We start from the raw sequence: 24,664 nt of genomic DNA, 5'->3' as shown, positions 1-24,664 counted from the left end.
GTTTTTATTATTAGGGCCATCTGTCACTTGTTTCTATTTTGCGTTTTCACAGAGCGCTGACCCTTGTTCTTCCATTAGCGCCTCACCCATCTTAACATCTGTGCCACCATCAGCACTTTCTTTACGCTTTACCGCGACCATTAACACTCTGGTTCTGACGAAGGGTGGGAAGGACTCGAAACGTCAACTCCGTGAGTGTCCCTCTCCGCAGACGCTGTCCGACCTGCCGAGTTTTTTCCAGCTGTTTTTTAATGTCGTTCTAGATTTCCAGCCTCCGCAGTATTTTGCTTTGACCATTAACACTCCCTTGGTCTGGTGTCCATGACATCTTTGTCCATCCATCCTTAGCTGTCACCTATCCCTGACCTTCTATCCTGCTCCACCTGGAACACCCCCTTTAAACAGTATAAAATCCATCACATCACATTTCTACTTCTTTTTAGCTCTGTTTCTCTCTCCACAGATGCTGCCAGAGCGGCTGAGTTCCCCCAGCACTTTCTGTTTTTATTTCAGATTTCCAGCATCTGCAGTATTTTTTGCTTTTTAATCTGAGGAGCCCCGAAGCAACGCTGCCCCTTTAATGGCAGGGAGGCGGTGAACCTAACCTGCCAATCAATCCAACAAGACCAATCAGCAGCGCCCGCGGGTGAAGGATTAGGCAAAGAAGCCAATCAGGCAGCACTGAGGGTGAGCGGCGGCCTGTCTTGTCGGTCGATGTGCCATCCAATCCAAAGGCGGAGAATGCGAGGCTGTCGCTTTGACCAATCGGGCGCGAGCAGAGGCGGGACGTCCGGTCGTTCGCGGGGGAGGGGCCCCGCCCACAATTCCGGGCGATCGTTATTTTGAAATAAAGGGTGGGTGATATCCCACCGCCACGCTGAGGAGAAAAAATAGTCCCCACCGTAAAATGGAAAAATAAAGCGAACGGAAAGCCAAAGGAAGAGAGGTGCGCTTTAGATATAAAATCAGAGGGCAAAGAACTATCATGAAGGACTTGGCGTTCTAACTTTTGTTGCCCTTTCCGATTGTGAGTGAGCGGAGGGGCGACGCATTGATACAGAGGGTGGGGTGAGCCGTGTGAAGAGGCGCGGCGGCCATTTTGTTTTTTTCTCGCTCATTCGGCGCGCGCGAGTGGCCGACTCCGCTGGCTAAGCTAGTTAGAGTGATAGTTAGCGAGTTAACCCCGGCCGGTTCCCGGGGGAGGGGGCGCGTTGGAGGAGGTGGAGGTGGTGGGGGGGGGCGGTTGGGAGGGGGTTTTTTGCTGTTGTTGTTGATCCCGGCCCGGCTTCGCCATGACCCAATTCCTGCCGCCCAACCTGCTGGCGCTGTTCGCGCCGCGGGACCCGGTGCCCTACCTGCCGCCGCTCGAGAAGCTGCCGCATGAGAAACACCACAACCAGCCTTACTCCGGCATCGCCGGCTTCGTCAGGGAGTTCGAGGTGAGAGAGGGCGGCGGCGGTGGGGGTGCGGGGTGGTAAAGGAAGTAGGCCTCAGGTGAAGCCCCATGTGGGGCCGTTTGCAGAGGGTTGGGCTGTTGGGGGACACGGGGTGGGGGGGGGGGGTTTGTGGGACGGGGGGTGGGGGGGGGGTTTGGGGGACACGGGGTGGGGGGGGTTTGTGGTGGGGGGGGAGAGAGGGTTTGGGGGACACGGGGTGGGGGGGGGAGAGAGGGTTTGGGGGACACGGGGTGGGGGGGGGAGAGAGGGTTTGGGGGACACGGGGTGGGGGGGGGAGAGAGGGTTTGGGGGACACGGGGTGGGGGGGGGAGAGAGGGTTTGGGGGACACGGGGTGGGGGGGGGAGAGAGGGTTTGGGGGACACGGGGTGGGGGGCGGAGAGAGGGTTTGGGGGACACGGGGTGGGGGGGGGAGAGAGGGTTTGGGGGACACGGGGTGGGGGGGGGAGAGAGGGTTTGGGGGACACGGGGTGGGGGGGGGGAGAGAGGGTTTGGGGGACACGGGGTGGGGGGGGGAGAGAGGGTTTGGGGGACACGGGGTGGGGGGGGAGAGAGGGTTTGGGGGACACGGGGTGGGGGGGGGAGAGAGGGTTTGGGGGACACGGGGTGGGGGGGGAGAGGGTTTGGGGGACACGGGGTGGGGAGGGAGAGGGTTTGTGGGACACGGGGTGGGGGGGGAGAGGGTTTGTGGGACACGGGGTGGGGAGGGGGGGTTTGTGGGACACGGGGTGGGGGGGGAGAGGGTTTGGGGGACACGGGGTGGGGAGGGAGAGGGTTTGTGGGACACGGGGTGGGGGGGGAGAGGGTTTGTGGGACACGGGGTGGGGGGGAGAGGGTTTGTGGGACACGGGGTGGGGAGGGGGGGTTTGTGGGACACGGGGTGGGGGGGGAGAGGGTTTGTGGGACACGGGGTGGGGAGGGGGGGTTTGTGGGACACGGGGTGGGGGGGAGAGGGTTTGTGGGACACGGGGTGGGGAGATGGGTGATGAGGGTTTGAGGGACTCGGGGGGGGGGTAGGGGGATGTGTGATGAGGGTTTGAGGGACGTGGGAAGGAGGGTTTGAGGGACTCGGGGGTGGGGGGTGGATGAGAGGATTTGAGGGACTTGGGAAGAAGGGTTTGAGGGACTCGGGGTAGGGGGGGAGTCTGAGGTGGGTTTGAGGGACTCGGGAGGGGGTCGCTGAGGTGGGTTTGAGGGACTCGGTTGGGGGGGGTGTCTGGTGGGTTTGAGGGACTTGGGGGGTGGGTGTCTGGTGGGTTTGAGGGACTCGGGGCGGTGGGGCTGAGGTGGGTTTGAGGGTGGGGGGGGTCTGAGGTGGGTTTGAGGGACTCGGGAGGGGGGCACTGAGGTGGGTTTGAGGGACTCGGGGGGGTGGGGGGGTAGGTGTCTGGTGAGTTTGAGGGGGTGGTGGGTGTCTGGTGGGTTTGAGGGACTCGGGAGGGGGGCGCTGAGGTGGGTTTGAGGGACTTGGGGTGGGGGGGGTCGCAGAGGTGGGTTTGAGGGACTCGGCGGGGGGAGGGGGTGGGTTGGTGGTGGTGAGATGGGTTTGAGGGACGCAAGGTTGGGGATGGGTGAGGAGGGTTTGAGGGACTGGGGAACTGAGGTGGGCTTGAGGGACTCGGGGTGGGGGGGGTGGGTGGGCATGTTTGAGGTACTTGGGAAGGGCGTTTGAGGGACGTGAGGTTGGGGGATGGGTGTGGAGGGTTTGAGGGACTTGGGGAGGGTGGGTTTGAGGGACGTGAGGCTGGGAGCTGGATGAGAAGGGTTTGAGGGACTCGGGGTGAGGTGGGTTTGAGGGACTCGGGGTGGATGGGCGTGTTTGAGGGACTTGGGAAGGAGGGTTTGAGGGACGGGGTGGGGGACTCGGAGAAGGTGGGTGCGGGGAGGGGTAGTGAGGGAGGAGGTTGGAGGACTCGGAGGAGGTGGGTGCGGGGAGGGGTGGTGAGGGAGGAGGTTGGAGGACTTGGGGGTGGGGGGACTCGGAGAAGGTGAGGGAGGGGTGGTGAGGGAGGAGGTTGGGGGACTCGAAGGGGGCTTGGAGGGAGGGGGAGTTTGAGGGACTCGGAGGCAATGAGAGAGGGTGGTTATGGGGTGGGGGATTGTTGAGTGGGTTGAAGGACTCGGGGTGGCGGGGGGGGTGGATGAGAGGATCAGTTAAGAAACTGGGTTGATGGAGTCGGGCGGAAGGGGTGCGTGAGGGAGGGGGATTGAGGGACTCGGAGGTGATGGATGGGGTTTAGAGGGACATGATGTTGGGGTGGGTGAGAGGGGTTTGAGGGAGGGAGAGAGAGTGGGGGTTTGGGGCATGAGTGGAGGGAAGTGATTGGGTGAAGGAGAATGAGGTTTGAGGGTGTTAATGGGGGGGAAATGGGTTGGAGGTGGGTGTGTGAAGGAGTGGCTTGCCTCTTGTTGGAATAGAGGGTGTGGGGGCAATCATGGAGGGAGGAGGGTTGATGTTAATGAATTTTCGGGGATGGAGCGAAGATTTGTGAGGCAGTGCCCCTGACCTCCCCTGCTTAACCCATATATAATCCATGTCTTTTCCTCACCCCTCATTCTTGTTTTGCAGCAACTTGTAATCATTTGGACCTTCTGAATTTTCTCTGTTCCTAGGTCTCCCATTCTATCTATTCATCCATCCAGTCTGCTGAAATCAAGACTTGATACAATATTCTGTTCCTAATCAATTATTGCAGATGCGCGTGTTCAAAAAACCTTTAGAAAAGTCCTTAACTTGAAATATAAACTCTGCATTGATATTTTTAATATTGTTTTAATGCCTTTATATTCAACGATTCCCAATGGAGGTTGCACCTGAAAGAAGCTAATGGTATCATGAAGGACCTGTACCACACTCATCCCCATTTGTTCTGGGGATGGGCATTAATTAGGCCAGATTAATTTCCTTTGTGACTTTCATATTTGTGCAGTGAATAAATAACTTATTTATAGATCATAATTTTGAGACTTTGCGGCATCTAAAGTAAACTGTGGCTCATTGAGAAAGGTAGGAACTTGGGAAATGAGGCAGCCCACCTGTACATAGAAAAGATAAATCATCAGTTAGGCTGTTAATGACATCGACCAGGACATAGAGACCTCAAAACGACACACATCACATTTTGGGAAAGTATCTGTGTATTGAAGTCTGGAATGCCTGACAATTCTTGTAGATATGCTCAAGTCCTATTTGGTATTAACCTGCAATTATATTGGTGCTCTGCTGTTTCACAGGAATCATTAATTCTCATATGTAATTATGTCACAGTCTGATCATAGTGTTGCTTATATTCTGCAGCATGCTGCCAAATAGGCATTATGCAATGTATTCACACTATTGTTCCTAATTTAACTGGCCTCTGTCCAGGGAAAGGGAAGATCAGCTAGTCTCCTGGACTTAATAAAGTAGGATCCTGCATGTGTAGTTCTGAATTTTTAATTGCAGCCTTTTTCTGCTGTGTAGGACCCTAGAGATGCCCCGCCTCCAACTAGAGCCGAGACGCGGGAGGAGCGCATGGAAAGAAAGGTGAGAAATCTATGCCAGATGTACAATGCGGGATTAAGTATAGTAGGACGGGGTGATGTCAGAAAATATCTTTGCTGTAATACTTTGAGGGCCTCTGTTGCTATTTTTCTTTCATTGAAAAGTTATTTTGTTTGTTTTCTTTAGGAATATGGATCCATGAAGCTCTAAGCTTTTCAGCACTTTGTTGAAGTTGCCATTATGCATGGCCAGTCAGAACATTCAGTGCATGTGATTTTGTTACAGGGTTTTCACTGAGTCTGACCCTTTTCCCAAGTATCGTGTATGCATCAACTTTTCAGTAGTAGTCACTGGATAGATGTTTATCTTCCCTTCCTGCTGCTATCTGAAGCCACCTGGCTGTTGTTTAACACAAATCGGTTAATTCAACATACAATAAAAATTTTACCTACCATTGTAATCTTAGTGGTACGCCGGGTGGTCACCTCAGTTGTTATTATCGGGGAGCTATTGACTCATCTTGTTCCAAATATTATCAAGCTCAGTTGCAGAATGTAAGATGTTGGAAGTCCTCATAGGTATATTCTACTTCTGGAATTCCTATGGATTACCCAGTGAGTGGTTCTGCTTATTACCTGGTGATTCTGCTGACTTTCTCCTGTGTGATGCAAAACATTGTGATTTTCCTTTTGCAGAGGCGTGAGAAGATCGAGAGAAGACAGCAGGAAGTTGAAAATGAGCTTAAGATGTGTAAGTTTACCAGAGGGCATGTGGAATTGAATCTTGTACCTAATTAAAACCAAGGCTGACAAGGTGTATAATGACAATGGATATTTAACTTAGGGAGTTTGATCCTGTCTGCACCTGTCATCTCTCTACAAGCTTTTTAGAAGGGGGTTGCTTAATTAGGCATAGAGAGCTGTCTTTCCACCCCTGGGAATGCACTCTAATTTTCACATCCTTTAAAGCAAAACAAAATTATGCAATTATTGATGGGTTGCAGATACTTTTGGCCAAGTAAACTAAACGGTGGCAATGGCATATTAAGAGAGTTTTGCTTGTCATCTTATGTTATGCTCCAGAAAATAAGTAAGTTTAATATATGAATAGTTGAACTTAGTTGTTGTGATCAACAACTTGCATTTATATGATAAAAGGACCCAAAGCACTTCATAGGAATATTACCAAACAATATTTGCCATTGAGCTGCAAAAGATATTTGGACAGGTGACCGAAAGATTGGTCAAAGAGGTATGTTATACAGGAGGATAGAGATATATGGAGGGAATTCCAGAGCTAATGAAGCAAATGCCAATTGTGATTCTGCAGCATTTGAGAGTTTACATTTTTTCTGGTCTACAGGGGATCCTCACAATGATCCAAATGCACAGGGTGATGCTTTCAAGACACTCTTTGTTGCCAGGGTGGTAAGTTTTCAGTTTGTTTTTAGCTTTCCAATGGGGGGAAAAGAACTGTATTAGAAAATGGATACCAATTTAGTGGGCTGCTAGTTCTGATTACCTTTTAGCCAGTGTGTATGGACAGATGTATCACTTCAATAGCCCGTGTTCTGCAGCTTGAAACCCACTTACTATTCCCCCCGTTGCTGTGTAGTTTTTGTTCAAAATATCCTGGGGTGTGTGCACTACCGACTCCAAAGGGAGAAGAGAAATATTGCAGGAGAGAAAAGAAATCCACTTGGGTTATGTGATCATTTGCATGTGTTGTGCATGTAACTGAGGAGTGTTTTGCTCCATATGTTAAGAGGGTCATCCAACTACCTTGTGAGTTTTTAAGTTCCAAAAACTGTTATGAAACAAGTCCCAAGCAGAGGCATATTGTACAAGGCAACAGTTTAGAATCTTTGGTAGAACTATAATTGCGAATTTCCAATTCCACTCACTGTTTATATTATATTACAGTGAAAAAGACAGTTATCTCAGATTTTATTTTATCATGCCAGCATGATGGTGGATGTTAAACCTCCTTTTCCTTGTCATTTAATTTTTTTAAAAGCCTAGTTTTGGTGGCTTGTTGGCCCCCAGGACCAGTTGCATTTGAGTTAACTATTTTATCCTTAAGAAAAACTGTTTTAAGATCTTGGCTAATTATCTAGTGTTGGATATGATATTCTTAAAGTCGAGTTACTGTTTTATTAAGGTGAAACCTTGGGTATTGAACAAGAAAGAGTTGACCTTGGGTGCTGAATTTGGGTTGTTGGGAGACATGTAGCAAGATAGCTGCCAGACTGAGACAAGTGGAGGAGTAGAGGCTGAACTACTTTGGTGGACTGACTACTGATTTTCTTATATGAATCTATAATCAGCTGTAACTTGGTCATTGGAAATAACATACTTTTCTGAACCACTTCTGATCAGTTTGAGTTTTTTTTGTGTGTAAATGGTTGACTCTTGTTTCCTCTTCACTACAGAACTATGATACAACAGAATCCAAGCTGAGGCGTGAATTTGAGGTCTATGGCCCCATCAAAAGGGTAAGCATCCCATAATATGAGTTTGTTTCAAATTATGGTACCAGTGCTGAATAATAGAACGCTAATCCTGTGGTCTTCTTAAATCTGCATATGTCCTGACAGCCAAGAGTGGGACGAAACCTCAGAACAGGATAGAAGCACAGCACATAAGTAAATAAATTCTTCTTGCTGGAACAAACTTAATCCTGCCTGGAGGTGGAGCTTTCAAATAAGTCCATCATCATTTGACTCCTAGTTAGTGAGCAGAAAACTAAAAGGTTCTTGTAGTAAAACTGGAAATAGTCAGTACCTGTAAAGAGAAAAGGTGTAAAACCAGTATGTTCTCAATACTCAGCAGGCCATACAGCATGCTGGAGAGAGAAACAATTAACTTCAGGTTGGTGACCTTTCAAATCAAGGTCAAAGGAGCCTGCTTGATTGTCACCCCATCCACCACTGATGCAGTGGCAACAATGTGTACCATCTACAAGATGCAATGCAGCAAGTCACCAAGGCTCCTTCAATCACACCTTCAAAACCATGAACTCTACCACTTAGAAGGACAAGGGCAGCAAATGCATGGGCACACCACAACCTGCAAGTTTCCCTGCAAGCCATACACTATCCTGACTTGGAACTATATTACTATTCCTTCATTTTAGCCGGATCAAAATCCAGAACCCTCTTCCTAACAGCACCGTGGATGTACCTACACCACATGGACTGCAGCGATTCAAATAGGAATTGGAAAGATACTCAGTTTAGCAGGCAGTGAAGGGTGGAGCTGTGGAAAATGATTGGTTTGGGATCTGGATGATCAAGTGCACTGTGGTTTTTGTTAATCTAAGTAATCAATTGTTTTGTATTATGTGACTTCTTGTTCGGTCCATGATGTGCTGTTTTGCATTCTTTCTCCTTTCTCAAGATCTACATGGTGTATAATAAACGGACCGGAAAGCCCCGTGGTTACGCTTTCATCGAATATGAGCATGAGCGAGACATGCATTGTAAGTGATTTGTGTGTTTGTGGGGTGGGAGAGGTTTTGAATGGCTAATAGTTTCAGCTCAGGAGCTCCCATATATAGAACATGCTATTGTGTAGCTTGCTGGGTGCAGACTTGAGCCTCTGATTTCTTTACACAGCAAGTGTTTTCTCTGAATCAAAATTTATATACGCTGGGATCTGCTCCAGGTTGGGCTTCTGTTCTGAAAAGATTCTGCATGGGAAGCCATTACTTTGGTTATGATCATCCCAAATAGATACAGAGCAGCCTTTCAAATTCGTTTTTTGTGTGTCAACCCACATGTACTAAATAAGCCTTCAGGACTGTATTTGGAAGTTTCCTGGAATCAAATGGGAGGAAACACGGACAACTCACCAAGCTTTTAACCCAATCCAATACATCCAGATGTGTAATTATCCTTGATTTAAAAGGCTTTGGGTACCTTAGTGTAGCTTTTTTTTTGCAGTATTTGTGCCTGATCCTTAAACAAGATTTTTTTAAAAAAGTCAGCTTTGTGTTGTCTTCAGATAGGATTGCACACTGACAGGGTGGCAGGAAATGAACTTTAAAGTTGGAGTGAGCCTGGCATCCTTTGAGCTTAGGGTACTCATTGTGTAAACTACTGACCTGGCTGAGGGGGTGAATCCATAGCAAGTGAGTTTGAGTGACAGGTATTCCTGGTATTCTCAATTTTCATATTGGGGTTTGACTGTCTTAAATATAAAAAGAACTATCCACAGATGTTAAAATCAACTTTGACTGCATTGATTGAAGGGTTTGACTAATTTCATTAAGCAGTCATCAGTCTCCAAACTCACCTGTATATGAGCTACTTTGGGGTGAACAATTGGTAACTAATGAGTAACCACAGTATCAACCATCAGATCAGCCCCGCCAAAACAATGTCTTGATATAGTGAGCATCACTTTGTATCGAGTTATTAGTGATGAACATTGTCTTGTGTTTAATGGGCCCATTGAAACCCATACGAAGCCAGAGACAAAACACATTTTGCGTAGTGCAGGATCATGGAACTGACCAGTAAAACTGTTGTTTAGTTCCCTAGGTAAACCAGAGAATATTGAGCTATGTCCTTTGGGCCTTTTCTGGTTAGTAACCAAAAAAACCCAAAAAGCTTTCGGGGCAGTAGAATATTTAAGCCTAAACCATTTGATTTCCACATCCTAATTATTTATGCTATGAGACTCATTTGTAAATGAGCAGGAAGTTCTGTCTCGATAGGGAGAGAAAATCTGGTTGGAACTTCCCTGCTTCCCTTCTCCCTGGATATTTAAAATTTATCCCCAGAAGAGGGCGTGAATCAGTCAGTCACTGCGTTTTGTGACAGCAGTTCACAACCACTCGATCACCTAAAGAACACACTGCTGAAAGGTCACCCTTAGAAGGTTGGGAGGAGAGTTCTATAATGGATGAATACAGCTGAAACCTGATATACATACGCTATTGTCAAGACATATGGCTGAAATCTGGGTTTACACTTAATTTAGCACTTGCATTGGGAATAACAATTAATCTTGCCAGTTATTGGGAAAAACAATCTTACCAGTTATGTTTGGACTCATTATTATTTATCAAGTTTCAATTGTATTTACTCCAAGGTACATTGTTTTAGAACTGGTGTTGCTGATGGTCTGTAGGGGGCTATTTCAGTGTTATTATTGTATAATGATGGACACATGGTGTGGTAAGTATACTACAGCTTTCAGTATCTTGAAAGTGTTAAGGGTAGTGTATTAAAATGTTAATGATTTATGTTTGACTATCATATTGAGGACTTGCTTCACAGCTCCTGCTTAATCACTGAAGGTTAGTTTAATTTTGTATTCATATTGAGCAGCTGGAATCAAGTCCTCACTTTTATTAATGCATATTTTTTCATATTCAGGATGGGTGCAGACACTGCTTGATGCTAGTGCAGACTGCTGAACATAAATCTTGAAGGCATGGGTCACTACAGCACTGGGCCAGGCATTCTAACCCTGTGGTTTCCCATTTTTGAAGTGATTCTGGGAATCTAGTGCCTGGCTGCCCTAAAATGCAGTGTAAAATTGCATTGGGTTGACATTGGGGAAGTTTGTAAGAATATTCCCTTCTATTTTGTGCTCACAGTGCACTGTTGCAGCTTTCCTTCCCTGGTGGAATGGGTTTGAGCCCATTAGCCTTCTCAAGCGAAACAGTAATGCCAAGAAATTATTTTTCTTTTGTTTAATTGAGGATGTACTATGTACTTTTCCTCAATCATTCCAGGTGTTCAAGTCTTCTCCACCTTAACTTCACTGTCAGAAATGATCTGTGTGGAGAGCAAAGACTGATGAGTGCAGTTCCATGCTGCCAATTAATGCTTATGACAAATTTTTAACAGTGCGGGGCATGAGTCTTTTCTTTTATTTTAAAAAAAGAGACTTTTTGCGTCATTGGGCCCTTTTCACAACTGAAAAGGTTTTGAGAAACCTCTCCCCTCTGTACATTTTTTTTTTATTGCAATTTTGCAATGGATAACACTTGCACTGAAAACTATTGGCTGTCTTCCTTGATTAAAGTGCCCGGTTTTTCAAATAATCAGAAGCTTCTTTTGAATTCCATTCAGTATAACTTGGGTTAAGCAGCCACCTTCTCTTTCAAGTTTCAATTTCAGACCATTCTCCTTCAGGCTGACCATAACCGTCTTTAATACATAGTCAGCATTTCAAACTTGTGTTCTGACTGTGTGATATTTTCGTTGTCTTGTAATTATGCTGAGTCTGCCTACGCTTCAAAAAAATTGTGCAGGAATTTGGTTCCCTCAGGGTTGACTGCGTAGCACAGGTTTTACTGCATTGGAGAGCTTTTCCAACATGAAGTTTAAAAACAATTAAATTCTGACCTGTTTGGTTCTTAAATGAGGATGAAACCATCTTGTGAAAAGGGCCTCACTGTTTGTGTGGTATTTTTTAATAGTTTGTTTGTAATTTGTACACTACGTTTGCAAGCTGGGGTATATTAATTCTATGTTATTTCTATTGTCACTGCAGCCACCATTCTGATGGCAAATGCCACTGCTGGCTTGCAGCTGATGCTAATGCTCCCCTTACATCTCATTGTATGGTTGGTATATGGGTTTGTATGATGGGTAAGAACTCACAATACATCACCACAGTGAGAGGAGAGAGTGATTAAAATACAGAATGTAGATCCATTGGATTTGCTGAGTGCAGTTAAAGTGCAGAAAGATGAGGCTACACAAAACACAATAGAGGTGATACAGAAAAACAAACTTGAGTGCTTGGAGGAAGGAAGGGTCTTTGCTACAAAGTTGTTAGGGCTTAGAACCCCGGGGTAAAGAAACTCAGTGGCCTTGTCTCTTATTCCTGTCTTTGGGATCTGCACCTACAAAGACTGTCAATTTAAAAAGTTGATGCTTTGCACTAGAGTGAAAAATTAGCACAGCAGAGTGGGAATTCTAATTTGAGAGGTCTCGGTTCAAACTGATCGGTCTATTGCTTGGATTTGAAGTATAATGAATATTTAGCTAATGACTGAGAGAGTAAATCTGCTGAGAATCCCCTTTTCTTCCCTTTCTCTTTCCTTCCCATGTAATAGCTAGCTCAGTGGTGAGATATGATTTGACCTTGTTGTTTATCCTAACAGACAACTAGCCAAGCATCTGCTAACTCTTACAGTTGCTTTTTCTTCACCGTAGTCAGTAATGAATTGCTTCAGTGTTGTCCCATAGCTGCTGCTTTCTTTGTTTGATGCTTCTAGTGGGAGAGGGTTTGCACCTGGTAGCAAGAGGGATGAGATTTGCAGACTGGCTCTTCATTGGGGTGTTCCTGTTGGGCAATATATGGAGATAACCATATTTCTACCTGAAAGATGGTTTGGATAGCTTCTGAAACTTGTAAGAGAGAAGATAGCATAGTACTGGAAACCATTTGTATGAAGACTCTTATTTGTTTCAGAAAAAAAGATTCCCCACACAAATGGACTTTTCTGCTTTCTATTAATGCTCCTTTAAATGATGCATGTACGAACGCGTTGTCGGGTACTATAAATGCATCTGTTAGCTGGTGCTGTCTGATACTGGAGTTAATTTCTTGGATATGTCCATAATTCTAAGGAGTAATGATGATTAACATATTTTAGTTTTCAGACTAATCCAGAAAAGTTAGAACTGACGACCCTGACATTGGATTTAATTTTCCTGTGTGCACTATTAGAGTCCCTGGAGATTACTAGTATTGGACATGGGAATCTAAAAAGTACTTCATGGCTATTTAAACGTGAATTAAAAATAAATATTTGCATTGTCATGCTATAAGGAGGAGAGACCCTGTTTTGAGATATTTGAAGTCAGGTTTAGTTTTTAGGCTTGGAGTTTAGTTTGCCATGAGTAATTTAGGATGTCTTTTTGTGAGGTTTAAGGAAACTTAGTTGCTTGTGAGCGAGCAAAGCAAAATATGCAGACCCTAGAGGCAGTCATGATCAGGTCACTGTACTTCTGCACCCCTGGAACGACTGAAGTAGAGTAACTTTTGTTTCAAAAATATTATCTACTTAATATAGAGCTCTTGCTTTACTTTTCTCTGAAAGGCATTTGCAGTGTGTATATGGGGGGAGGTAGTTGTTTGATATTGGGCTAGACTAAGTAGGTTTTTTAATTTGCAGTCATATCTTGCAGTTAGCCCACTTAATCGGTAAGCACAAGCACTTAACTGTGCATGCACATACTTAATACTGTGTGCGTAGTTAACATCCCCAATGTCCTGCTTTTCCTGCTGGTTTTATTACTAAGGAGTGAGAGATTTAAGCATTGCTGAGCTTAAAGGCATTGGAGCAACCGTTGATTACTAGGGAGGTGGAAGAGGAGAAAAGAAGTAGGAAAATCAAATTGCAAAAAAGGAATTGTGTAGTTACCCACCAGATTTTTAATGCAGAGAGTTATAAGATTTAATGAGCCCCTCTAATTTCCTGAGCTGAAAGTCTAGAGGTTTTGCAATGCGGGTGGAGCATAAAGATTAAACAGTAACTTTAGGAATAACTGGAGCTTGTTTTCTGAAGCAATTTGTTAGTTTTAACTGCAGTTGTGCAGTGATCTGTCTAACTAAAACTCGTTATTTTCACTGATTCTCTCATTGGCTTCATAAGTAAATTGTCACATTTTAACATCTTTATATTAAAAAAGCTTGTCTTGCTTGGATTTCCAATTACGGTATTAATTTCTAGCCTATCTTCAAAACATGCTTCAGATATCACTGTAAACCTTCAGTACTCTAAATTGAACAGGTTGCAGTAAAATCTTGTAGAGTTGTGCTACATCTATTCTAACCATAGATGAAACATTTATTAAATCAAAATATGAAGAATAGCACTAAATTGAATGTGGGTTACATTTCTGTAGCTTTCATAACCAGCAGCATAAACTAAAAGCACAAACACCTGAGAAACTTGCTGCTCTTGATTTCATTCCTCTTTGGACATATCATGTAAAGTTAACTAACACTAAAAAGGAAAAGATCATGATTTCAAGGCAGGTCAGACTATTTTGCACTTGGGCACAGCCTAGGAAAGAGATGCCATAGTACTCCAATGCTATGAAGTTATGAGCGAGTATGATTACCCCGTCCCTGCCTGCTGGTCCTAGATTTATTGCCTGTGGTGTTTTTTTCAAACAATTTAGTTGCCACACTGACTCAAACACTTCTGACTAAAGTAGCCATTTTTCAACATTATTTTTTTCCTTTTCTTCCACTTTCTCTCATTGCAACTCCTATTGAACACATCTACCCAACTACCGCACACATGTGACAGGCTAAATGGCTGCATCATTCCAGGATTCAAAGTAGGAAAGTGTGATTAAACTAGTTGGTGTTTAGGGTAGCACCAGTGTGAATTTAATGGGCCTGGTGGCTGGTATCTGCTGCAATGTTCTTTGATTCTCTGGACACTAATGCCTTCCCCTTTTTTATTCAAAGTAAAATACGTGTAATGCAGTTTGGCACTCAGCTGAAAACAGGCTCAAGTCAAAAGTAAGGCCAGCTCTAGCAAGTGTCACCAGGAGATGGATAAACTTGTTAGCTTGTGTCCCTCTTGACCCTGAGCATTTCCTGAAAGGTGACACGTCAGTGGCATGGAAAGGATTAACGTTGGGTTTGAGGTTCATTTAAATGCCACCTTTCCAGGAATTGACCTACCCGCATCTTTTTTAACTAGTTAGGCAAACGTAGCTGGCAATTTCAGCTTAAGTGAACTCTGCACTTTCCTTAGGAACTTTAAGGGGCTTTCAACAAAAGGGGCTTGCTGGAAGAGGTATAGTTGGGGTTAAATTTGTAGATCATACATAGCAGAAGAGAGGACGTGCATAATTAGTGCAGAGGTCTGAGAATATTAGGAGTTTAGGAAAATGAAACATAAGCTGAAATGTAGAAGCTGCAGTAATGACACTTCCAGTGTTACTCCCATAAGGCTAAAATCATAATATTCTCAACCTTTTATATATTGGCTAAAGTCACTAAAGTATCTTTACATTTTTGCAGATTTTACAATCTGTGCGTTATAAACACAATTTGGAAGTTCTAGTCATGTACATTAATATTTTTGAATTCATGATTGTCAGAATTGTTAAATCGGATAAAATTCTCCATCAAATATATGGACCTCTCTCAAAACAATTTGACCCCCTTCTCTCATAACCAACCTTTAATGCTGAGAAAAACCTATCTGAAATTTAAACATTGCTGGCTTAGTTACAAGCAGTCTAAGTGACATCACATCAGTAACATACCAGCCATTTTCATACCACATTTTGGAGCTGCAACATCACCTTTGGCTGGCCTAAAAATTTTTTTAAATTTTGCACTCTGGGTGCTATCTTGATTTCTAGCTAGGTTAAAAATGATTTTCTGTTTTTCCCCTCCTTCCGCTTGCGGACTTTCAGTTTGTTGCTAAAGACCACGTTTGAGGAATCCACAATGGACCATATTTCTGGGAAGTTGGTCAATAAAATGTGCTTTGGTTCACACTGTCTAGAGCAATGTGGCTATTGGCACTGCAGTGGAAACTTTTTTTTTTAAAAAAAAGCATTTTTTAAATCCTGAACTCTTTTCATTCTTTCACTGTGATGTCATGTATTCACATTTTTTAATAATCTGTAGGATTTCAATAAAGGGATTCTGCAGCTCAGTGCCCATTCATATACACTTAAAACATTTCCAAAGAAAAATGTTAAAATGCAAAGAGCCTTTTTAAAAACAAAAGCTGCTCAAAAAAAAAAAATCGTGCTCATCGAATAAATTTGAGCCAGGTAAGCTGATGTGAAGGGATTCCCAGTCTACATCGTGGAGCCTTTGATACTCCAAGCAAATGGAAGCTTGCGAGAACAGAGAAGCAATGCTGGATTGGTAAAACAGGGTATTTTAATTACATTGGTAAAACGTGGTAAAAGTATTTTTTTATTTAAAAAAAATACACAAGGGATTGTCTGACTTGTGTTGAATTTTTCATACTTAACTTGAATGTTCAAAGAATACCTAGTTTTAAAGAGGGATTCTCACCATCTTGCTCCTTGATTTGGGAGAAAACTCAACATTTGGGAAAACTTTTGTTTTTATTGGGCAATTACTGAGATAACTAGAAGTAAATTTGATGGCTGACTGCAGTGGAGAGGTTAATTAACATGTGAAGTGGAGATGCCATACAAATTTTGGATTGCCTGTTGTAGGCTACCACCTGGTTCCCTGAAATCACCTGAATCTCATCTCCAAACAAGTTGGCTATCTATGTCAGTGAAACTGTCTCTTCACTTGGATAAGAAAGCACGTGGGAGAACGAAAGAAGGATGCTCATGTTACGTTTTGACTCTAGAAGGGGTCTTGATAGTGAGATCCTCTCTTTAAAGAAATGTTATTATCCAAGCTGCAATATCTTTTGGCAGCATTTTTTGTGCTAATGTTTCTAGCCTTTACATGCAATCTGCATTTCCCTCTTTGATCAGACTGGATCGCTAAAAATTGTGGCACATTTGTCCACTTCTTTGTGTATTTAGTCGACTTGAGTTTTCACCCGAGCACGTTTATCTTGACAATACTGTTGCTGGCAGGTGTTTGGTTCGCTTTCAAGAGGTGTGGCATAAACAGAGCAATCTCCAGAGTTCTGACTGCATTGCAGTCTGGATATTTGTGAGCCTTAGACTGTTGAATTAGATGATTCATCAAAGATATGCAGCCAGCCCTCTGCGTCTGGGCAAGTATGTGGACAGAGTGTGCTAAATTAAATAATAAAATTTAGGCGTACCACAGAATGTGAGATTTACATACTTGAAAAAGAAATATAATATTGTTAAATTTATTTATTTGCACGTGGGCCAAATAACTCCAAGTATGATATTCTCTAAAGACAACTGACCTTCTACGAATGCGCATCCAGAGTGGGAGTGATGGTCCCAACTAGGGTAAATGGTAAAGTGGCTCACAGAGGAGGCTCCATTTGAGCAATCTCCCAGGACCCAATTGATTATAATGTAAAAATGCCTTTAATTTCTTTCACTTTCACTTCCAGTGATTTTTAGAGCTTTGGGAAGTTTAGTTGCCTTGTAAGGGATTATGTACTCTTGTGACCTGATGAAAAGTTACAGGGTAAAGGGTCCTGGAGTTGAGCAACTGGGCAGATATTTCCTACATCATCCTAGGTGTGTCACTACTCATCTTGAAATTTAGTAATATTGTTTACCTGGCATGTGTCAGTCAGCTCTGCTCTGTTGCAAGTTGAAAATTAAACAAAGTTCCCTTTGTTACATGCTGGCCTTAAGTGTTACGCAAATGTAGTATTTCTGCAGGTTCCGAGTTCTTCCAGATCATGTATCATGTGAATACAGTGATGATGTAAAACTTTGAAAATCCAACAGATGCTGAAATTCAGCTGTTTCTATTTTTATATTTGCAGTCTTCTGGTTAGTAGGTTGGTTACCTTTGTGAGTGCAGTTTTAGTTATAACATGTTGCTGCACAAAAAGATGAGCATGTTCTGGATTGCGTTTGGCCTTTTTGGTGCCGCTGATATCTTGAGCCATGTTTTTATTCAGTTGCCAACGTTAAGTGCTGAGAGGACAAGACACTTACTAAGTGTATGGCAGAAAAATTAAATATAGCATTGAAAAGTGATTAAAAGTCTTATACAAAGGATTCTGTGGTAAGAGAAAGCCAAAATGTCATTTTCAATTTTCTGTGTGTGTGGATTCGGCTCTGTAGAAGTTGGTGTTCTTTGGACATTCAAATTGCAGTGATTTCACGGAGTAAATTTGAAAGAAGGAAAAAGCCACAAGTCAGACATTTTTCTCTGATACCGTTTTTTAAATCTAAGTAAATATATTATCTTTTGAATATGCTTGTTAAAGTAATCAAACGCCCGATGTAGAAAATACTTAAAACCAAATCGCTGCTGAAAGCAGGTAAGGTGCAGTAAGTAAAGGGTAAATCCTCAGCAGCAGAAAGTTACAAACAGTGGAAGTCGAAACACTGAACATTGTACCATCTGTTGGCAAGATAGCGCGTCCCGATTTTCATGAGTGCAGGGGGCTAAAGTGCAGTTTTTGTAAGTAAACGTACAGGTAAAATCTCTTTTCTTTTGTTAGTGGTGCTGTGTAGTGCTTATATCGACTTTTTATTTTTCCTCTTCGTCCCTCCTCCTCCAGTTCCTGTTTTTAATCCATTTTTCTTTCTCCCTGGTGGTGTATAGCGGATGGAAAACAATTTTAAAAAATTAAAGCAGGATCTTGTAACCCTGGTCAAAATGGCCCTGTTTTAGTGTGACTGAAACATAGTCTCATTGTTCCGTTAGATATGAGTGATGCAATGAATGAAAATGCTGATCTAGGCCACAAAAAATACAAAATTGGTATTTTTACTTCAATCCTGAATTTGCGCTAATTCTGCAGAGGGCAGCGATTAAGTATCCTTTTTCATAAAGACCATAGTATTTAAACAATTCAGTAATTAAATAAGAACATAGCCCTGGAGAATAGGGGGCTGGTTAGTTTGAAAGCAAAACTTAGCCAGCTCAACTAAAAAAAAGTGGGAGAGACTGGTTTGAAGATGTTGCATGGTGTTTTTTTTTCTTGTCAATTGTCTTGAGATTGAGTCAATGATAATGGCTCTAGGCAAGGACTATTTGAGTTAGGGAATTACGTAGCGTTTAACAGCCTTCCATTTCAACAAGGTGATTGAATACTGTGTCCCAATGTTCCCCTGCCCCCTTAAAAAAAAATTGCTTGCCCGTTTGGAAAGTGCCCTTTCCTGTTCCATCAGTTTGCTTGCACAGTGGTCAGTTCCTGTTTGAAACCAAAAGTGCACATGTGCTGTACTTGCAATCCTACGTTGGGTCATTGTCTAGCTTTAAATGGCCAGAGTTGCTGAACATATTGTAGGGTCTAAAACTTTCCCCGTTTAACTCTTGGCCTGGTCTGTAGCTTACACTGTCAATTTGGGGTAGACAAGTTCTGTTTAATCTGCACCCTTCAGTTAGTCAGTCCTGAATTAAAAGCACTGTCTCTCTGTTAATGATTTCTTCAGTTGAGTGCCCTGACACTCCTGTGGTTTAATAACCTTACACCTGGGCGCTGTACAAGGGTTTTCAACCATAGGTGCCCTATTTTCGGTTGCTTTCAGAATTGGCTTGGTTTCCATTTTCTGTTGCAAGGCAACCAGTGACAGTTTTTATTCTGGTGCTTTTTGGGGCCTAAATTCCCCCTGAATCTAGTAGAACTTGGTTGATTTAAAGTGAGTGTGTGTGATGAGTGTTTGAGTAATGGATTCAATTAACAATTGCTCTAATAGATTTTTTTTTCCCTTTCCAGGATTAGATCTCAATGGTTCAGTGTTGTACACTAGCTGGGGTTGGCTCTTCCCTTTTCCAATGAAACAAATTCTTGCAAAATTACACAATTTTAAAGCTCTTAATTGTGAAGACTAGAAACAGATTGTCCTAAGTTAGAAGAGCAAAAAGGCAGTTTCCCAGAATGCAGTGTTGTATTGGGAAAATGAGGAGCTAGCCCTGGTCTTTGCATTTCATTTAACAGCCTGCTTCCAAATGTTGAAGGAGGAAGGGCGAGGGGGGGCAGTAGGGGGAGGGTAAACAGAACTTTTTTTTCCTAAAGGTTTTGTTTCTGCATGAAAAGTTAATTGTATATTTTTCCTTTAAAAAGGGGAGGGACTGGGTGGGGCTTTGCCATGTTCAATCCCACTGACTTTTAGTTGCTATTCTGGGCACACTCTGTTGCAGCTGCATACAAACACGCAGATGGTAAGAAGATTGATGGGAGGAGAGTTCTGGTTGATGTGGAGAGAGGCCGTACTGTGAAAGGATGGCGCCCAAGGAGGCTGGGTAAGATTGTTTTGCTTTTGTTCATTCAGCAGGTGTGGGTATTGCTGGAGAGACCAGCAATTATTGCCCGTCCTGAACTGCCCTTGTGAAGGTAAGCAATGGGCTGCTGCCTTGAATCATTACAATCCATGTAGTGTGAGCACTCCCACAGTGCTGTTAGGTAGAATGTTCCAGGATTTTGAACAAATCCAATTCAGGATGATGCATGATTTAGATAGAAATTTGCAGGTAGTGATGGTCTTATATATTTGCTGCCCTGTTCTTTTAGGTGGTAAAGGTAGTGGGTTTAGAAGTTGTTGTCAAAGAAGCCTAGGTGGGTTCATGCAGTGCATCTGAAAGATGATACACACGGAAGCCATGGTGCATCAGTGGTGGAGAGAGCAAATGTTTAAGGTTATAATGGGGCACCAATATGTGGTGGAAAGGCTTTGTATAGTCAGGAGGCTAGTTACTCTCCACAGAATACCCAACCTTTGGCCTGCTCTTTTAGCCACAGTATTTATGTGGCTAGTCCAGTAAAGTTTCTGGTCAATCGTGACACCCAGGATGTTGATGGAGGGGGATTCAGCATTGATAATGTTGAATATCAATGTGGTAGTTAGACTCTCTTGCTGGAGATGGTCATTGCCTGGCACTTGCATGATGCATATGTGACTGATTAGAACTCCTCTGCGTGTATCAGGGTTTTTGCAACATTTCAGTTTGAAATTGAAGATCAGTGCAGGTATCTGGTCAGTCCCAGATCTATCTAGAATGTTATGGATCTATATTATTGTCAAAAGATAGTGATTACCTGGTGGGTGCCTGCACCTACCTAACTAGCAAGAGCCACACATGCAGACCTGTATAACCAGAGGAGTTGCATTATGCAATGATCTCTGCATAGTGAGAGGTTTGAATCCCATCTTAGTTTTGGAAGCAGACATGGGACCGATTACAACTGTATCTGGTGTCTGGTAAGTAAACTTTCCTCTGTGAATACCAAAATGTAGTTATCCATTTCGCTGCTGTTATTGATTTGTAGAGAAATGGCTGTTTTGTGCAGAGCAAGGTCTCTAGTTACTGCCTTTCAGGTACAACTATATTTTTTAAGCGCTCAAACATTTCAGTTATGATTAAACAGCGTACAAACATAGATTCTTTCTGCCTAACTTAGACTCTTAACTGATCACAAAGTCTGAACAGTGGACTTGAAGCTGTAAGTATTTTTGCTGAGTGGACTTAAATAAGCAGGCTCCTTCTACCCTTTTTCATTTTTTACACGTACAGTAAATAATCAGTAATTTACGGTTTATTTTGACCGCACACAATTGTGTTCAATAACTAACACAAGTCTTGATGGGTCTGTAGTAAAGTGCTCCTGTCAATGGATGGGCAGTCTTACCTGGCTCCAGCTGAACCTCTGTAGAGGTCAGCAATAGAGTAGACTACAACTCACCACTCATGGGCACAATGTCCTGTGTATAGACCCATTGTAGCTGTAGTGTGGCCTGATTTCCTCAGACTCCAGTTTTTTTTTAAAGACATCCCCTCTCAAAAAGTCAGAATGAGGAAACATTTAAGTTTTACAGTGTGGAACCTGAGCCGCCTTGTTGATTTGATTAAGCTGATAGGAAGTAGCGGCGATGTCCCAGATCTGATTGCACTGGATCCTGTGCTGCTAACTTAGGAAGATCCGTTGCTTTCTGTTGCAGGTGGTGGACTTGGGGGCACTCGCAGAGGTGGTGCGGATGTTAATATCAAACATTCAGGTCGTGATGATGCTCCACGATATGACGAAAGGTGAGAAGCATAGAGGTGCAATAACTGACATACTAAGTGAACAAACCTGCCGTAAGTTTTCTGTGTGCACCAAACTAGAGACTTTGCACTGGATTGCATTCGTGATCTCCAGTATGACTGTCAATGTGTTCAGTGAACTTGAGGTCTGGTTGTGAATGTGACCAACTTCCCCTTGTCTGAGGTTTAGTGATATTTTGGAAAATGTTGTACTATATCAGTAGGCACCATATTTGATTTGTTCTTTTCGACTCATAACATTGTAGCTGCCTTAGGTTTTCCTGCTGCACTTAACTCAGGTGTGCTTTACTTTTCTTGGGGCAAGCCATTTGTTTATTTTGACATGAGGGTGGGAATGGATGAATGGCACTGCACATCTTTTCCTACTCGAGAAAGTGAGCAAGCTTTCTAGGCAAGTGCTGCTGCTTTGAAACCTAGCACCAAAAAGTCTGTGGCCTTTGTTTGCATTGTTAAAATTGGGAACTTGCTGCATAAAAGGTTGGATCTGCAAACTGAATGCTAACTTTGAGAGTTTTTGGTGTTGGAGAAGGAAGAGAAACAAACTGACAGCTACCTCTTTTGTGCTCCATTGGAGACTCTCAATCTGCAAGTGCTGACCTCATCATTTTTGGTTGTGGTGCACTAATATCCCAGTTGGACCATTGCAAGACCATTTTATGCTGCTTACTGCAACTCTTGAGAGTCACCATATAGAGTTATTCTCCCTGTACATTGTTCAGCTCCAATAACGAATGGTAGGAGTACTATGCAGATGGTGATAGTGGCAAATACTGTAGAAAATAGCCATACCATACTGAACTGAGCCTGTAATTCAGAACAATTCAGAAGCCAGCTGTTTGAAAGTAACAGTACTCCTAAAGATTAAAAACTGCCTTAAAACTTCAGCTTTCTTTTTTGGTTGCCCTCTATTCTGCAATTACTTAGAAGTTCATTTAGTGTCTCCAGTTATCAATAAATGTGTTATATAAATAGTTTAGACCTCATGTGGTGCTATTCTTTGGCTCAGTAAGTAATTGTACCTCACTGAGCTGTCCCACTACAAGGAAATGCTCAGTGGCAAAACAAGATTCTGAACTCGTGTCACAGGAATCTTCTACAATAGTTTTGTTTGATTTATTTCTGAATCTGATATATTATGGGGCCAGATAGGAAAGTGAAGTTAAGGCCACAGTCGGATCAGCATAATCTTATTGAATGACGAAGGGCACGTTCCTATTTCTTATGTTAATTTCAATTTTCTCCCCCAGGGACCGGGATCGTGAGCGAGACCGGGATCGCCGTGAATGCAGTGAGCGTAGTCGTGAAAGGGACAAGGAACGTGAGCGGCGCAGAAGCCGTTCCAGGGAGCGGCGCCGCCCTCGATCACGTAGCCGAGATAAGGAAGAAAGGAAAGCACGTAGCAGCCGTGAGCGAAGTAGAGAGAAGGATAAGGACAAGGATCGGGATCGCAAGCGGCGCAGCCGCAGTCGCGATCGTAAGAGAGAGCGAGAGCGTGACAGGGATAAGGATAAGAAGGAAGAACGTACAGATGTAGACCAGCCTGAGGCAGGTGACGGACCTCACAATGATGCACAGGCCGTCGACATAGCCATTGAACCCATTGAGTCTAAACCCGAAACGGAGGAGAAAAATAGAGAACGGGGAGATAGGGATAGAGAACGGGAACGAGACAAAGATAGAGATAAGGATAGAGATAGAGACCGGGATCGGGACCGTAGACGAAGCCACCGAGACAGGGACAAGGATAGAGACCGGGACAGGAGGAGAGATAGGGAACGGGACCGTGATAGAGATCACAAGCGAGACAGAGACAGGGACCGGGATAGAGACAGGAATAAGGAATCTGACAAACTGCAGGATAATGGGGTTCCAGAGCAACTTGAGGAAACCAGTCAGGACATGTACATGGATCAGGAGTCGATGCAATCTGGAGATGGATTCATGATGGCTGAAAATGGTTATCAAATGGAGCCACCCACGGAGGGTTACTGAAAAGGCCTGTGTTCAAAGTGGACTTTTACAATTGGACCAATATTTTCATTTTCCCTGTTTTCTTGACAGAAATCGCAACCTTATTTTGTTTGTTGGTTTTAAGCTGTAGTGAAGGAAGTTTTCAGCACGGGGTACTCGTTGCTTTTTCTTAAGGTGGGTAAGTTTTAGTGACTGTATCATAGCAGGTTTGGAATCCTTGAGCCTTGTGAAACTCGGTTGGTAAATGTTATTAATCTGTTTTTATGGTCTAATACACAATAAACCCTGTTTTAAAGCCATCCGATTCAACTGTGTACTCTTATGTACAGGTGTCCATCAGTGAGATGTTGGCTTGGGTGAACATTTGCCGCATTGTGCACCTTTGATTACATCAGGTACTCAGTTGCTTCTAGTGAGTATAAGACCCTTAATGGAGAAAGAGGCTCTCGTTGCTATGTGCTGTAATAAATCTACATTGCAGTTTTTGAAGGTAATGGATCAGAGGGCAAAATTAGCAATTTTGGTGGAAAGATGTCTACATCAGCCTTTAAACAGTCTGATTAGAATTTAAAACAATAAACCTTTAAATGTGTCACTGGTGCTTGACGTGTCTCCTTTTGTGGTCTTGCATTTCTGTCATCTGTTGCACTTCAAAATTAATGCTGTGTAATTTCAGTATTTGCCTAGCTGAAGAACCTATAGCTCTAGTTGGGTATCCTTGCTGTTTCATGGCTCTTCCTGGTCAGATGAATTCCAGCAGGTTGAAGTAATTGCATGCTGAGCGCTGTTAACATATCTTTAACTCCCAACTACAGTTCCACTGGATCATGCTGGAAATCATTCTAAGCAATGTTGAATATGAATAAAGATATCTCAGAAGTGGGAATCGGCAGTCAAAATGGGGACAGTTTTGTTGTTTCCTGGGGCCCAAAGTCTTCTTTCCTCATATTCCTCACTATATGCGGTTACTTTAACTTCTGGCTAATAACTCGTGGATATATTAATCTTTCAAACAGGTAACTTATGAAACTTTAAAATCTATGAACATTGGTCACAGTGCTTTTGCTGTGAATGACCTAGGCAAGCCAGACCTCTGCAACTGTAA

At 43.4% G+C, this 24,664-nt stretch overlaps 1 protein-coding gene across 1 annotated transcript; it reads left to right on the top strand.

The window, feature by feature from the left end:
- Window positions 1-844: 844 nt before the first annotated feature.
- On the top strand, window positions 845-24,154 carry snrnp70 (small nuclear ribonucleoprotein 70 (U1)). Its single transcript, XM_078531742.1, has 9 exons — window positions 845-1,439; window positions 4,919-4,981; window positions 5,635-5,689; window positions 6,302-6,366; window positions 7,371-7,433; window positions 8,338-8,419; window positions 19,687-19,788; window positions 21,483-21,570; window positions 22,836-24,154. The coding sequence occupies exons 1-9, from the start codon at window positions 1,293-1,295 to the stop codon at window positions 23,578-23,580; spliced, it is 1,410 nt and encodes a 469-aa protein (XP_078387868.1). The 5' UTR covers window positions 845-1,292; the 3' UTR covers window positions 23,581-24,154.
- The last annotated feature ends 510 nt before the right edge of the window (window positions 24,155-24,664 follow it).

Source organism: Cetorhinus maximus, chromosome 29 (assembly GCF_964194155.1).
Source record: "Cetorhinus maximus chromosome 29, sCetMax3.hap1.1, whole genome shotgun sequence".
Taxonomy (NCBI): Eukaryota; Metazoa; Chordata; class Chondrichthyes; order Lamniformes; family Cetorhinidae; genus Cetorhinus; species Cetorhinus maximus.
This window is presented reverse-complemented; position numbering and strand designations above follow the sequence as displayed.

Coding starts and splice junctions, on each gene's coding strand:
- snrnp70 (XM_078531742.1), top strand. CDS start 1,293: ATGACCCAATTCCTGCCGCCCAACCTGCTGGCGCTGTTCGCGCCGCGG. Junction 1,440..4,918: donor GCTTCGTCAGGGAGTTCGAG/GTGAGAGAGGGC, acceptor TCTGCTGTGTAG/GACCCTAGAGATGCCCCGCC. Junction 8,420..19,686: donor GCATGAGCGAGACATGCATT/GTAAGTGATTTG, acceptor ACTCTGTTGCAG/CTGCATACAAACACGCAGAT.